The sequence below is a fragment of the Colias eurytheme genome, chromosome 16 (assembly GCF_061535395.1).
Source record: "Colias eurytheme isolate Ceu_HAF_F1 chromosome 16, ilColEury1 Martin Lab GWU primary, whole genome shotgun sequence".
NCBI lineage: Eukaryota > Metazoa > Arthropoda > Insecta > Lepidoptera > Pieridae > Colias > Colias eurytheme.
This window is the reverse complement of record NC_142995.1, coordinates 3,430,766-3,448,567: the sequence shown is the minus strand read 5'-3', so window position 1 is coordinate 3,448,567 and position 17,802 is coordinate 3,430,766. Positions and strand designations below refer to the sequence as shown.

General features: G+C 32.6%; 2 protein-coding genes across 4 annotated transcripts in view; one reads left to right on the top strand and one right to left on the bottom strand.

Moving 5' to 3' along the window:
• Trpm (transient receptor potential cation channel, subfamily M) overlaps positions 1-17,802 on the top strand; it is a 172,231-nt gene that overhangs the window by 45,694 nt on the left and 108,735 nt on the right. The window lies entirely within an intron of this gene.
• LOC149901678 (esterase FE4-like) lies at positions 1,218-4,774 on the bottom strand. The gene is made up of 3 exons (XM_090110926.1): positions 4,581-4,774; positions 1,995-3,247; positions 1,218-1,860 (listed from the first exon to the last, which is right to left on the bottom strand). The coding sequence occupies exons 1-3, from the start codon at positions 4,743-4,745 to the stop codon at positions 1,593-1,595; spliced, it is 1,686 nt and encodes a 561-aa protein (XP_089967052.1). The 5' UTR covers positions 4,746-4,774; the 3' UTR covers positions 1,218-1,592.

Below are 17,802 nucleotides of genomic sequence, written 5' to 3'. Positions count from 1 at the left end.
TATCTAAATTATTCGAAAAAATATTTGTCCTACAAAATCTATGGTTTGATCAAAGAGTCCCCCTTTCCAATGTGTATCGATAACGAAGTCATCATAAATGATTACTAACCAGCTGATTTTTTTATTTTCACTTATTTAATACTTATATAATTCAACAGACATATTGTCCTACAAATTGCGTAATAAATATTTGAGAACCGTCAAATCAAAAATTTTTATCCTTGTTACCTCTGTAAGCTACCACAATCGAGAGTTTCGTACATGAAATTATTGGGCATCTCATCAAAATAAAGCTACTCACGAAAAATTAGCTTGATAGTAATCACTTGCAAAAATGGGCGATGTATCCCGGACTATCTATCAGCAGCAGCAGCAGTCGGGTCTTCCACGCAGGCCTTCACAGGCCTCGGGGTAACTGTTCGGGGCGACGGCCCCTTTCAGTGGTGGCAACGCCGCCTGCAACTACAGACGGGGCACTGGGTGGGACCTAATGGTCCGAGGTGTCGATTCCGGGAGGTGTCCTGCTGCAGTGCGATCGAGCCCGCGTGGTATCGCGGGCGATCTGCGAGCTGCAGCAGGGAAGAATGTCCGTGGGTGTTTCACCGCCGCTTAGCGAGGTCGAGCCCGCCGGCGTATTGTAATTTAATTATCATACAAGGTATATCATAAAATATATAACCGGTAATTGTAAAAATCGTGATTGGCGTATTGATAAGCATAGATAATATAATAAGATTCAGTTAATAAATTTGTAAGCTGTGAAGTTTTCGTAAATAAATAAAAAATTTTGTCAATTGCCACAATTTCCATGAATAACATAACTTTATAATATGTTAGAAGAATTGTCTATCTTGAAAATGATAATAAATATTAATATCTATTTCATTTTAGCAATAAATTGTGACTAATGCGATAATTAATTTTCATCGCTGTCTGCTTTTATTATCTTATACATCTTGTGATAAGATCAGACATAAATTTTGAATCCAATAAATTGTCTCTATATTTTATTTTTTTACACATAAAAGATCTCTGCTATTCATCGATTTACATTCCTATTTTTTGGACAATTACATTTAACATAATATACAAACAAAAATAATATGTAGGTAAATGCATTATTTAATCATCTCAAATCAAATAAAAAAAATTTACTTGTTACCTACATTTATTGTTTTCTTTGTTATTAAAGGCTTTTGTTCAATTAAAAACGAACGTTACAAAAATCTTTTATTATTCTATGTCTGGGTTTACAAGTAAAAGGAGCTTAACAATAACTTTTTTAAGAATACAATAACATTATTTTGGTCTCGTTCTTTCTTACGCTAAATATTTGAGAGTGAAAGGGACAAAAGATTGTTACAATTTTACCTACATTAAATGCTCACTCTGCTAGAATGTTAAATTTCTTAATTTATATTAATCTTCAACAGAAGTATTGAATACGTATAGAAAAAATATTAATTTTGGGTCAAATCAATCGTCTCTACAATTGTGCAGTATTAACTCAAACTGAATAATAATAATAGCTCTGATGTAATACTCACTAATACCACTAATACTGCATTCTACACATTTAACATACAAAAAAATTACAGCAATTTCAACACAAACACACACGAAATAAGAACTATAGTTAGGCTTAAAATTCTAGTAGCTGAAGAAGCCTGCGGTGGGCTATAATGAATAGAAAATAGGTTATTCCAGAAACCCATTCTTTGCTGATGGATGTTCACTCTTGTTTCTTCTTGGAACATATGATTAGATGTTGTGGTATCTTCACCACTTAGACGCAATGCTGCGGTAGATCCTGGTGTATAAGGATTCCAAATAACATTGGTGTTGGCTGGGTTTGGGTCTCTGAAATGTGAAATTAAGCTTTTAGTCGATTATTTAAAAAAAATGAATTATCACACTAATAACGAAATTGTTTAGATGACTAATCTTGGAGTCATAAGTATTGATAAATTTGTGTCTACTGTTTTGAAACTTACCCATTTCTAGCAAATGCAGCGAATCGTCTCAATAACGAAGTCTGTACAGGATAGTCGCCTGCACGTAAATCGTAATCAAATAGATAGTTTAATATCGCGCCATGCTTAGCTCCTGTTACTGGTATTTGAGGATATGCCCAATCTGAGTTATGGGTCCCTCGGAAGGCAAATTCAAGCAATCTCACCGAAGACCTCGAAGTTGCTGCTCTTTCGGCTATTCCCCTTAACACAGAAACTAATATCATTGTATCTCCTTGATAGTCTAAGAAATCTTCAATAGTTTCCATACTGATTGCTTTCTGTGCAAAATAATATTCCCTAATTGATTGCGCTACAGCAGACTTGTTTTGCGCTGATTCAAATTTAAGATCGGCTTGAATAAAATCTGTAAAATTGCTCTGCATCTTGTTCAACCAATTACGGAAAGCTGCTTGTTCTGCCCTTATGGTGCCTTCCTTATCAACAAAAGCAGCAATGTATGGAACGTGACTGTAATTTCCATTGCGTAATAAATTTATAGGAGCGTCAGTTAAAACACTCTCATTTGATCTGAGATTCTTATCTTCGATACACGGTGCGAATAGGGGAGTGTTGTTGTAGAACTCGAAGTCATTTAGTACTGGTGCAAGGACATTTATATGTGTTGAGACCAGCGATGCAGCGAGCTGTGCTGGTGATTTACCACCGTATCCTAATTTCTCGCCTACACTTTCTGCATATTTGAGAGGCTCATATGCAACAGCCCAGGGAGAGAGTGCCGATCCACTTATAGCGATGACTTTGTGAACTAAACCTTGCGCTAGAGGCGATAACGTTATCAATTCCGCTATTGCAGCGCCTGAACTATGTCCAAGCAATACAACATTATTTGGATCTCCACCAAAACCAGCTATATTGTTCTTAATCCATTGTAATCCTTGGATAACATCTTTGAGTCCAGCATTACCTGGTGCTTCAGGTACACCTAAACAGAGAAATCCGAATATCGATAGTCTGTAATTTATTGAAACGATCACTAAGTCTTCCTCTACAAGTTTCTTTACGGAGTACACTTCTTGTCTGGTGGTAGTATATTCTTCACTTTCAAGCCAGACAAGCACGGGTCTATTACTGGCAATTGCGTTTGGTGTGAAAACATTAAGTACCAGGCAATCTTCGACTCCAACAAGACCTCGGCTAGTAGGGTGGGCGCAAATAACTTTAGTGTCTATTGCGTGATATTCTCCTGGATATACAGGTGGTGGAGTAGGTGCCTGAAAGTATAAAAATACATAATTAGTTTTATTTTGTTATAAAATAGCCAGCCACGAAAATAAATTTAATGTCGTTTGTCATTTTATTTGCTTTTACTTGGAAGTAATCTTATCAGATAATACCTAACCTATATCTTGAAGCTTATCGAATCTTTATTTATTCAATTTATTTGTATTTAATATAAAATACTCTAAATGTCTCAAAATTTGGGTGCAAATGTAAAATGTTTTAGGAGGTAACGTACATGTGTTATCAAATACTTCAATGTTTTTAGTCGTATCTTTATTAATTAATAGAAATTAATATGTTAACTTTCACATCAATAGCAATTACCTGTTTCGTTATTCACATAATTCATTGTATTCGTAGAAACGTAGCTGCTAATTTCATAAAGTTTATTAAGGTATTTTGATATTTGTTCAAAGTTAGATCCGAATTTCGACAAGGGAACGTTACCGTTACAGTACAGCTGCCGGTATTATGTGATTTACTTTCATTCAGGACCTCAGGTAAAATAATTTGACCATAGTTGCCGGTACATTTAGTATACTCAACTTCTTTCCGAGCGTAATCTAATTAAGAGTTGTGACTCATTGAGTTATATCGCTAATTTTGTCACTTAACCTATGTGTGGATAAAATAATTTGGAATTTCGTGAGCTATTGAACTTCTTACATAATTATCTCTACATTATAATAGGTAACAGTTATAGTACACACTTTAGGAGCATAATATGCTGATTACGGATATAAATAGGTACATCTGGATACGGAAAACTTGCGATTCTAAAACTAAAATAACATGTAAAATCAACATATTATTGTTAAACGTAGGTATGTAGTTACCTAAGTGTGTGTAAAATATTCGCACTTAGTAATACTGAATACAGTAGGTATATACGTACTGTGTTTCTAATTGCTTTTATCGAAACAACGTAAGGACATTCAAGCGAAAATTGATGTTTTATAAGGTAGGTGATTGTATTATAAGGTAAATAATAATTTAATACTTTAAATATTTATTTTCAGATGTCGGCGTTACCGGCAACCTCGGCAACATTATCTAAAATTAATATTATCACTTTTAATACCTATTATCTTCTATCTTTCATTTGTTTGAAATTATATGAAATAGTATTATTTTTGCTTGAATATTCTTTAGGCATTGTAATTAAAAGTAAATAAAGATAATAAGTACCTACTACAATCTAACTTCGACGAAATTGTAGTGCCAATACATACAAGCATGTGTGACGTAATGCGTTGAAATAAACACATTTATTATCTAGATACGCTCACACGCATAGTAAATGCAAAGAAAATGTTCAAATACCTTGAATCGATTCAGCCCAGCCGTAGAGCCGGCATAATGTATTCCGTAAAACGAATAATAGTTTCCATCGCTCGCCCGGCTGCCGATAACAACACCTTGCGTCGTGTTTACAGAGAGGTTATCTTGCGCGTACGCAATCGCGAACAAACACACGAATATAAACATTTTTGACGTCCGCGCACCTCAGCGCTCTGGTGCGGAATGAGGACGGCATGGAAAAATGTAGAATGTAGATTGCAGAACCCTTTTTATCAACAAATATTGTATTGTAGATTACCAAGAAATGTCAAAGTAGATCTTCAAAAATGAATCGAGGTGCATGTTGAGGATCTTGTAAATGCGAAGTCGATATGTCATATGAGGCGTGGGATTTTTGTCCATATTTATGCAACATATTTGATTTGATTTGAAAACATGAATTTTAAATTCACACTATTTTGGAACGAATATATTTTCACACTATTTTTATATTATACTAGCGGTCCGCCCCGGCTTCGCCCGTGGTACATGTTTACGTTTTCTCTACATAAGAACCATCCTCGTACTTCAAGGAATACAATAAAAAAAGAATTATCGAAATCGGTTCAGCCGTTCTCGAGTTATGCGCTTACCAACACATTTTGCGATTCATTTTTATATATAAAGATTATATGGTTGTGGATAGATATGACTGATTTGCAAGTGATGCTATCTGTCCTCGATTTTTATTACACGCTTTATATTAGCTTCACCTGTATGTTTGTATGTTTGTAACCGACTGACTTCTTTGGGCGCGATTTTGACCCACTTTAAACGGCCAGATTTCGTTCAAACTTTGTAGATTTATTGAGGACCGATGACAATACTTACACTAATTTGATAAAATTTTCTATTTTTTAGTTCGGTTTTCTATAAAAAGCGTGTTTTTTAGTTTTTTTTAACTATTATTATTAACTATAAGAAGTTATTAAAAGATGTGACGACAAAAATGTAATTTTTATTTTGTAGTTCGTGAGTAAGCAGAGCAATAAAGTAATAGCATCATAAACAGGTATGGTAATAACTAATAACCGTCCTGTGTAGTTACGGCAATTGTTAAGATTTATAAAACTTAATCACCCGTTGTAAATCATAATTAGTAATGAACCTAATGACTCCTCTATCAGCATATTCGTAGTAACAGCGTTGGTTTCAGATTTAAAGAGAATAATTTTGAGTATTTTTTGAATTTGGATATTAAGTTTTATACTTTATAGCATTCTTCATAAAAAATATCGGTGCGGGAGAATTCTAAAACGCATGCCACAGGAACGCATTCTGGGTACTCGCAAAACCGCAAGCAAGCCAGACGCGATAGATTTATTTGATAATATTAAATTTCATAGATTTCTTATCAAACAAGCACTCACGAATGAAATTATATAATGAAAAAGGATTTCGTCAAGAGGTGCAAAATGTATATCGACCGGCTTCATTAGTCGATATCACGATCTATATAAAGAAAGCGGGGAATCCCCGTATAACGAACACGAGAATCGACTTGTAAAGCTGGGTATCGACTTCGCGCTCCTGGCGCGCGCGCCATGAATGACCGCGCCGAGAGTGCGTTCCGCGGAGCGCGTTCCAAATAATTGAAGTATATCAACTAAGCGCGCCTGGCGCGCGTGGCAACTGTTCCAGTGTTTGACCGTTCATCATGGAAGCTAGTCGTGTACGAGCAGCAGCAGCATTTTTTTCTTTAACTCCGGCACAGGGACTCCCATTTCACTACTGATTTCTCTCCAAGCATCTTCTCTAAGCGATTTATATGATACGAAGAAATTTTACTGTTCCACAAAACTTCTTTCGTACCATATAGCTGAATTAATTTACGGCAACTTTGGTTATCCATAATTATTACTCGGAGCACAACAAACACAAAAAATACGACAAACCCGTCTCCATTGGCGCGCGCGCCACGTTTGATGCGCGGTAAAAAACCGACACCCGACGGAACGGACCGCTCCGCGTTCGACCGCTCCAACGAACATTTTGGCGCGCGTTCCAAACTGGTATCCATTTCACGCGGCTGGAGCGCGCGCCAATGTTCGATCTCTTGGAGCGCGAAGTCGATACTCACCTTAAATTTCATTGGGTGTTATTTTAAGTGCGGGACTCTACATTCCATCACTAAAGCGTGTTTTTATGTTTTTTAAACTGTATTTAAGAATATTTTTATTATACATTAATAAATTACGTACTTAGGTACCTATAGTTGAAACAATTCAAAACTCAAGTGCACATATTTTTGAAGAACAAGCAATCTAAACTATAATTTATATTATAAAAACAATGTATGGACTGTATAATAATATTATAGTATGTTTAAACGAATGTGCAATTTGCCTTACGTAACGAGAAAACTAGTTTTAGTACTTCAATTTTCTTTAACATTTCTTTAGGTAGGTATTTGTTTAGTTCACATTCAGAATGAAAATGATTTGAGATTATGTTTGAACTACATGTTAATATATTTTGTCCACAGACCACATCTGGGATTCATTTTGATATATTCTGTAGCAATGATAATTAATGTTTTTGGACTTCAGTGAAAGAAAATAAAATATTTCTGTTGTTCATGATTGAAGAGATCAGAAGAACAAATAAGTCATCTCAGCTCTACATTTTTTCAAGAGTTTCAATTTTACAAGTGTTGTAAATAAAATATTTAGATTTGTAGTTGTTCTTATGATTACTTTTTAAGTATTATGGGCACTTAAAAGTGGGGCTATCTCACTTCGGCGTACATACAATTTTGCGTAAGTAAAGGTTAAAAGAGGTTAATTACGGAGGGCATGGGTTTGACACACCTTCACTAGCAGAAGTACTAAGGCTGGAAATTAAATAGAGTGCACATATAGGTATTAAAGAGACACTAACTTTCCGCCCGCGGCTTCGCACGCTTTGTCTAAACTCATTATATACCAATCTTCCTCATGAATCACTATTTACTAAAAAGAAACCGCATCAAAATCCGTTGCGTATTTTTAAAGATTTAAGCATACATATTAGGAACATAGAGACAGAAAAAGCGACTTTGTTTTATACTATTTAGTGATTAGCTATGCTTATACTATGTATTGTTATATAGGTAAACCAGAATCTGATGGCAATTAGGGAAATCAAAATTTTGAGTGTGCAACCCTAGGGAAAATGGACTGAATGATCTTGATACTGCTTATTTTTTATTTTGTCCTCGATATCATTAGTCACATTAAATAAGTGGACAATACTGTACTTTTGTAGGTACATACATGTATAATATACATATTACTTTTATAAAGGTAATACATATTATATATATATTATTATTTACACATACCCAGAGCCTCGCCCACCGTCGCAGAGTGGCAAGTTTATCGGTTTTTTACCGGATACACTTTGGAGAGTGCGCTGCGGAATTGCACGACCTAATTCCGCCATCCCCATTTTTCCATCGTTCGTCGAGGCGCACAGATTCTAGGCATCGCCACATGGTTGACGTTCCATGTACCCGGACAAAGCGGTTCGGATCGTCATTCTTTATTCGAACCGCTAGGGACTGGAACATGCTTCCTGAATCTGTGTTCCCCGACGAGTACAATTTGGAGGTCTTCAAGAGGAGAGTGAACAGGTACATTTTAGGGAAGCGCGCTCCATCTTAGGCCACATCTCAGCTTACCATCAGGCGAGATTGTGGCCAAGCGCTCCCCTATTGTACAATAAAAAAAAAAAATACCTATATTTGAATATACCATTATCATTTTGCCATGTGAAAATATGGATGTAATGATAATGCAGATCAAAACTAGATTGCTTATAATTTTTTATAAAATAAAATAAAAATAAAATTAAACTTATGTTTATTTTCGTAAGTATTAACAGATACACGCATTATAAAATTGACTTGGACAGCTTGGACTTGACGAATAACCGTATTGGAAACTCCTGTAATAAGTTTTCATAAAATAATATTGTAATCAACAAACAATATTATAGTTACCTACTCATAATATTTTTAATTTAAAGTATCAAAACGGGTAAGTCCAATTTACCAATAAAATCTACAAAATTGAAAATTATGATGTGTTTGACCCTTCTTCATCGAATATTTTTCTATACACATTGTAAACAACACCTCTTGCTTGTGATCGCAGCGGCTTTTTCGGCATTTTGGAAGATTTTTTATACAAAATTCTTAAAATTATTCATCAACTGCGAAGAAGACAAATAATTTGACAACCAATTTGAAAGTTGTCAAATAAAGTTGCCACATGAAAATCTTTTATTTCATATAAATTTGCCATCAGATTCTGGTGGATCTATAGTATGGTTATGAGAACGTTATTGTATTTTTCGAATGCTGGTAATTGGAAATATTATTTTTTGAAGTAAGTAGGTAATTTAATATTTTTCATTTATATTAAGTTTACAATGGATTATTATATAAAATAAGGAATTGCCGATTTGTTTTATTTTTAGTTGAACCTACCTTGAACTTGTATCGTAAAGTTCCTTTAGAAAAAATGTTATACATACAAATACATGATTTTAACTTAAACAGTTAACTGCGCACTTGAAACAAACCACCTCCTATTTTAAAGTCGGTTATGAAATATCCGCCGTCAATCAACACTGTAGCTATCAAGGTTCTCAGAAAAGAACTATCCACAAATTAATAGAAATTAGAATATATGTACTAGAAATAGATTATCATTTCCTATCAAAATAATCATGAATTATTAAATTACCAGGAATTATTACTATCACTCATACTCTGCTAAAGTTAATGACTCATTTTACACTTTTAAACGCAATAGAAAAATTGTCGTTTAAAACAAGTTAAATGATTTTTATTAAGACTAGAAATTCTTATATTTACTGTGCACTTCTTTTTACTCTATGTCGTTTTATGCCTATAATTGGCATTTATTAATTGTGAACTTGATTGTGAACAAAAAATAGTGCTTATATTTTCGCTTGTATTTTTTGTCAGAATGTTTAATAGACCGCATTAATATTTAATTGAAGTAATTCGATATTTTTCATTCCAATAACAATTTTAAATATGCATCTATTTTTTTATATCGAACTGTTTAAAGCTATAGCATACGAAAATAATTTGGAAAATCCAAAAGTGCACGCCTCATAATTTTTTTTTAATAAATATTTATTAATTATTATTTTTGTTTATTTAATAACAATTAAACCACATCGAATCAGACCCTGAAAAATGAAAGGGTTCTATTCCTGAGCATACTCAAGCGTAAGAGAAAAAAAAAGACTCGATTAGTAAAGTATTTCGGTCGCTATCGTGTTAACAAGAAAAAGGATCCGCACATACAGACACACGGACGTCCAAGACAGAACTTTTTTAAACTGTTTTTTAACTAGTTTAAATAACAAAAATGACATCAAAAATATCATGAACGTTAAAAATAGTGTTTTTTCTTAATATGTGTGTGTATGTATTATCTTACAAGTGCAATGTATGATACATAAAGACATTTTAAGTTTGAAAAATCAGATGTTTTGCGCGAAGTGACAGTAGTACCCACCTCAACGCTTCGCTTATGAGGCGTGCAATAAGACTCTTATTTACAGTTTTTGATTTTCATGTAAGTATAAAACAGAATTAAATTCATAATAATGTTTAGCAGCTTCGTCAATAGTAAACTAATATGTATTGTAGTAGAACATACATCAATTAACATCAATCCTAGCTAAGCCGGTTGAATGGTGGCTTGTATTGTTCAAGTGAATAGCGTATAGTGTAATCTATCAATCAAGATGGTATTGCGCACTTAGATAACTCTTCTTGGTTCTTGGTCTTCAAGCGTAGAGTGAACGCGTACCTACAAGACAAGCGCGCAGCATCTCAGACCGCATCTTAGCTTAATATCTCGAGATTGTGGTCGAGCACTTCCCTATTGTCAATAAAAAAAATAGGGATTGAACATTATTTTTCGTTATGTTTTGTAAACATGCATACGTTTCTTAATTCTTCATGAGGGTAGAATATTGTTAAAAGACCAGTGAAATAAATTAAAAAGGATTGTGGGCTAAACACTTTTGATCGTTGAAAGATGAAGAATAATGTTGAGGACAAAATTAAGCATATGCTTTTAATATTTTTAACATTTTTTTCACTTAATAATATGAAAAATACTTAAATGATGCTTCATAAAGTATGAAAAAAGTCAGCGAACATTTCCTTTTTGAGTAAACTTTGGATAAACTCATCGAAAGTAAACAGAAATGACTGATACCGTGATATCGATTCTGTCAATCACATTTACTGATAAAATAATGATAAAATAGTTCAACAAGATATCAGTGTAATTCACATTATAATGGTATGTTTGTAACGTAGGTTAAATACATAATACATGGTGTTTCAGCGAGAATTTAAATCTACCTATACTTAGTATTATAAAGCTGAAGAGTTCGTTTGTTTGAACGCGCTAATCTCAGGAACTACGCGTCTGATTTGAAAAATTCTTTCAGTGTTAGATAGCCCATTCATCGCTAAGGCCAACAGGAGTAGAGCCACGCGGGTGAAACCGCGGAGCGCAGCTAGTTTCTGATATAACTGATTCTGAAACTAATATATTACAAGTAAATTATATGAGGTCTGATGTATGATTTGTTAATTATTTATCATCTTTTCATTTCTTTGTAAATATGTTATACGTAATCATTGCGAAGATGTTTTTTCCATATACTTATACTGGCGGCTCTACATTTATGATTTTAATATGTTTTGGTAAAGTTAATTAGGACATTGATTCAAATTATTGTATATATTTTTATATGTTTATTTATTTATTTATTTATTTATTTATTTATTTACGGCATACGCCAAACCATACATATATTAAACTTAATTCTAAACTTATCACTATGTTCTTAGTATATGTGTCTCTATATCATTATTAAGTTGATAGAAAATATACATACATTTCCATGCTCAGAAAAATATTTAAAACATATTATATTAGCGCAACAAATTAGTACAATGAAACATAAAAATTAAGGGGGTAAATACTTCAGGATCTAAAGTACACAATAGTCAAGAGTAAGATGATAAAATAATGTCAGTCAAAAGACTATCCCATAATATTGAATTTATTTATTTATCTATTTCAGCTATTCTTACAATAATTACATAATAATTGAACAATACGCTAATGAAAAGGAATTCCATTAATATAATTATTATAATAAACATGTGACAAAGAAAATTGAGTAAGAAAGTAGGAGGTTAAAAGTGAAAGCAAGAAAATTATTATCAATTATTATGTTAGTAGTTCGTTGTCTGATGCATCCAACCGTATTTACTTATTACAAGTTTGAAGAATCATTGTTACATCTTCAGTAAAACCGCAAAGGATCATTGAATTAATGATGTACTCCGATTGAAATATAAAATGAGTATAATAGCAAATTGGAACAATATCCAACCAAGGCAATTTGTTGCATTTACCCAATCGTAACTGGCTTGCATCCAGACATGTAGTCAAAGAGAGAATTTTCTTTGAAAATATTTTTAGATGAATATTTTTATGGAATTAGTACGAGTTGGGTTGCGCTCGTTTCAAGAAGTATTCAGAAAGCTTTGTGGTAAAGAACAGTGTCCTTAAAGATAATCATTAAAAATATGTATTGACTTGTGCGATGATGAGTTATGCATAACCAATACCTTTCTGCATCTCATTTTAATTCTTATTTTACATTACCTAAAATTTGATAAATATTATATTCAATAGGTTCAGTACTTACTGATAAATATATTTCTTGGTACAGTGTCATGTTTTCGTAATTTTAGGTACGTAGGTATATCCTTATTTATATCTACCTATATTAAAATTTAATAACCGAATAACAATATCAATCAAGCTTGTATCTATTAGAAAATCAATGGATGTAAAATTTTCTTTTATAATCCATCCATGTTTGAAAACATTTATTGATTTTTACCAAAAGTGAGATACTAAAAAAGGAATATAGCAACGGCTCTTACATTTTTACGTAATTCCTCTGTATCCGATACCCACCAACCATATATTATTCATGATTGGCCCACATCGTGACTTTTTGATACCCCGGCTCGAGAGTTCAGAATAGTATTTTATTTTTCTAATACATTGAAGTAGCTTAACATTGAATTGTCTTGTTATTCTTGAGTTTTTCCGACCAAATTAATAGAGACTGAATCTTAATAATATCCTTCTAATAATATGTATAAAGGATCTTATAGATATGAAAAAAATATTGATATTTCGAATATAACTTGACATAATACCTATGTTATTTTTTATTTGAGTAGGTAAACCTACCATTGGAGCAAAGACGCGGGCTGAATTGGGAATCGGAAAATAACAGTAATAAGTTCTGCACACAATGCAATTGTTAATTTTAGGTACATAGGCATAGTTATAGGGTACATACCATATTCTAGTTCATTAAACATAACCGAGAAAGCATCGTATAAATCATCATTAGACAGACCTTATTTGTGCGGTCCGCCATTTTGTCTTCCCCAAGCCATTACCTCCATTTGCTCAATTGCGATTCTACATTCTAGAATCTTGTTAGAGCATACGTGAAATTGCTACATTTTATAGGGTTTTAAATTAACTTTATACGTGTAACATTGTACATATAATCCAAACTAATGAAAGAATTCAAGAATTTGGAGCGAACGCTAAAATGCTGAGTTTCGTCTTGTCTTTCTAGAGATTGGAAGCAATTTCTTACAAGTGTTATTTCTTTAGGACACATTGTTGAAATTGTCTTTAACGTTTGAAAAAACATATGTTACAAAATAAGGCTTACAGCCGTTATGGTTGACTACAATATAAGGAAATACTTGGGTACAATGGCTACTACGATCAAAATCTTTATAAGCGTTCTTATTTTTATAAATATTCGAAAATAAACGAAAGGTATGTAAAGATAAAATGCCGCTGGCTAATAGAGCTGTTTAAAAAAAATATCTAAATCTCTTTAGTACTTGTTCTAAAGATGTTAAATTTTTAACAGTACAGGTATGGATAAAGCAAGGGTTGAACAATACTGGTTCATTAAACACACATACGTCTGAGTCAGAGGTTAGGAGGCCAAGGTCAGGCCCCAGGAAGCACTAATTACTTAACATCTAGGCATACCTAATTTGCATAGTGCCCTACGAAATGGTATATTGCAATTAATGTATTTATGAGCAATAGAGCAATTAAATCTTGAGTACACTTTTAACCTGAAATATTTTTTGGGCATAAGTAGTTTTAAAAGGAAATTACTAATACCTTGATTAGTAGGTATACTTGATCAAAACGGCATTCTAATCTATAATTTAATATATTTTTTATTTCTATAATATATTATTAGGAAAAAGTTTGTTGTGTTGAAGAGATTTATATGATTTACGCATCTCTCAAATAACTATAAACCACAATATAATGATCTTCAGTACACTCGCTCTATTTTCAGAGTGCATAAGTTTTAAGATCTGGGTCAGGTCTTTTCAGACTGGTTTATTACATTCGATCCAGAATGAGATGGAAGAGTGTCAATGGTACATCATGTTATAGGTTAGAAAGAGATGGATATTACATTGAAATGTATACAAAGACCATTCGTATCACACATGCGCGTGAGTTTGCCGGTCGTTGAAAATAAACAATGTTTCCGATTCGTAATTTTTTGCGATGTGTTCCTACATTATAATGAGTTCTGTGTTTTATTATGTTAATTGTTAACTGGTGAATGGAGTGATGTGAATAATGTGAAATTATGTTTACAGGACCACTAAAATATATTAAGGTAATAGGACCTTTACCTTTTTAGTTAAATTACAATACTGATTAAAAATTACAAGTGCGCTCGTTATTCAGTAGAAATACAGTACGATTAAATGCTCTACAAAAAGCTGGAACCCCACTGAGTACAGTTTTCTTCACATTTTTTCACAGAAAATTCTCGAAATAAAAGGAATTTATTCGGATGATTGAATCAGTAATTGCTCTATGGTGTGGAATCACCAGAGGCCATTTAAATGGTTTTTGTTGAAGAAATCCCAATTATTATTGTTTATGTGATAGTATTATCTATAGTCATGAACGTAGCATAAATAAAAGACTTGCCAAACTGAATTTTTCCCAATAATGTGCGCTTTTCCAGAGTGTTCGCGAATTATTTATATCGAAAAAAAAGTATTAAAAGGTGTTCTATAATTAGATACGATTGTAAAAAGTTAATAATGAAGACAGAAAGATCGTAAAAGATAAAGACAAATAAGTGGAAGTATTAATCATGAAAGAGGTTCTAATTAAAAAGTATTTAGTACCTAAGTAAGTTCTGTATCCGAATTTGTCTTCAGACACTAATTTTTTTAAATAGTTTTTTCTTTCATCGGAAATTATGATACTTATCTCTACTAATATTATAAAGCTGCAGAAGAGTTTGTTTGTTTGAACGCGTTAATCTCAGGAACTACTGGTCATATTTAAAAAATTCTTTCGGTGTTAGATAGCCCAATAATCGAGGAAGGCTATAGACTATACTACTATAGGTATATCATCTCGCTATGACCAACAGAAGCGGAGCCACGCGGGTGAAGCCGCGGAGCGCAGCTAGTTTAGTTAAATAACTAAAGTTTTACAAAACATTTAATATAATAAATGACAAATGGATGAAAGAGGTCATCTAAAAAATCCTTACAGTGAACATGTTATTAATACACTGAAACATAACTTTTAATGGGGTCCTGCGAAACATTCTGAAGATTGCTTGTTAGTTGACTTCGGTATTTTGAAATAATGTTAAACTATCATTTCTATTTAGGTACTTTTTTCTTTCTATCCTATTACTGGATACTTCTTGTTCTCGAAAAGTAAAAATATATTTATTATTTTTTATAAGTACCTACTTTCAATAAAGTTTTCACGTTATTTGTTAAATAACTTATAACTGATAATAACTCTTAACATAATTGAACATAATTGAATTCACAAAAATGTGTGAGGATTCTGATCCTCAAAACTTTTACTTACCCATAAAAGGACAAATATTTGATATCCATACAATCGCTGTGGTAAACATTCTCAATTGCCTTTAATATTCTGCCTTTGTTACATAATTAAAGCGCTTTACCCTTCCTGTAACATAGTTCTGTCAATTATGCTAAAATTTCAGTGGCTTCGCTCAACAGGTATGAAAGAGCTTTAACTCGGAACTCAACTATACCGTTACTTTCGTAGAACGGAGTCTTTTTCATTTTACGTCAATTAGAACGGATTGCCTTAGTTTTTGTGAAGCGTTTTTAATTATGGCGTTATTAACGGGGATTTCAGGATTCAGACAAAGGGATAATGATGTAATTATGCACATCAATCTTCTAACAATGAAAGCTTTAGCAGAAAATTACAATTTTATATTAGTCGGTTGCTTCCATGCCACGTGAATAAAGAACATACTTATTTACAGTTAGAGATAGAGCTAATGTACATTATAATTTTGTATTAAAATGAAATAATTATATTGCGCTCTAATATTATACTCGCAAAAAAAAAAACACAAGCACATTATTAACCATACTGTTTATTTAAATACACAAACAAACAACACAAAGAAATCAAATTAAAACTTTGGTACCAATACAATCGTTCATTTCGCTATGCATTTAAGTTTTCCACTTGGTCTCTTGAGACGCGTCCTTGTTTCTAAGTTAGCAATAAGCAATAACTTAGTACCTGGGGACGGAAAAGGGACTCAAATATATTTAGATTAATGCGGTTTTACTTCATTGTTCTAGAATTTGGTTGAAGTTATTTCAGCATGTCATACTATCGACAAATTGTAAAGGCTAAACTTATCTACAACTTGTCTAAAATACCTACTACTTGTGCCTCGCGGTTATATGGCGATCAAAACCACGGACAAAAGCTATATTTAAGGATAATGTGTTATTCGGATACGTAAAGCTACAACAATGCTATTCTATAATTTTATTAAACCTAAATTCATATGATGAATATAAGAACAAATTAAAATGAGTTGTGCAACGTAACATCAGACTGTATACCTATTGTGTTAACATTTTGAAAAAGCATAACAATTCTTCATCATCTAAGGTATATATATTATTTAGGTGTTTTGATAAGTATAAAAAATACTCTCCCTTACAATTAAAATTGTTGGATAAATAATGAATTTAAACAGTATTTGTATATTCATCTAAATGATATTTTTGTGGCAAGAGTCATTAAAATTTAAATCAACGTTTTTAATACGCAATTAGCATCACAAAAGGAGTTTCAATAATGTAAAAATTTAAGGGCTGTAGGGACCAGAGGTTTCATCACGTGCCCATGCATAAAATAACGGTAATTCTGAAGCCTGAATAATAAATTATCCTATTACAAATACTGGTAGCTATAAAAGTACCACAATATTTATTGTATCCCATAATAAATTCCTGAGGAAATAATGAGTCGTGGAATGACATTAGCATTTCGAAAATGATTTTTTTACTGATTATGTAACTGCATACCATTTAATTCGTAGTTCAGTAGTCATATGCCCATATGACGAGACAATAGTTTTTATATACCCACGTCTTTATATACATACCAGCTTTCGCCCGCGGCTTTGCCCGCGTGGTGTTTTTTAGGTAGCCTATGTTCTTTCTCAAAATCGGTTGAGAGGCGTAACAGACAGACAGACAGAGTTACTTTCGCATTTATGATATTATTAAGTATGGATTATGTAGAGACTAGGTGCAGTTGTTTGTCTGATGTTAACAAAGACACACTTACACTTTTACCGTGTCGTGATCGTAGCATATAATATATTTTTATCAATGCTAACAAAGCCGTTGAGTAAAACTTATAAAGTAATAAGAAATACGTCCCAGCAGAAAGCGTTATTGACACCTAGCGATCGTTTACTTATTTTTGAAACTGAGAAGGCGAAAAAGAAAGAAATCATTCAGTTTTTTAGTAACTTTTCAACTCCAAACTGACTAGGAATTAAACAAATGAATTTCAAACTTAAGTACTAACCGTTATTAGATCTCTAATGAATATTTATCGTTAAAATTTAATCTCTGCCTCGAAACGACTTGAGATTTCCTGTGACAGGAGACTAATGAGATTTATTTGATTTAAGCCTCGGTTTTGAGAATTATAAATGTTGTGTGTTCTGTTACAAATTGATGTTTAGG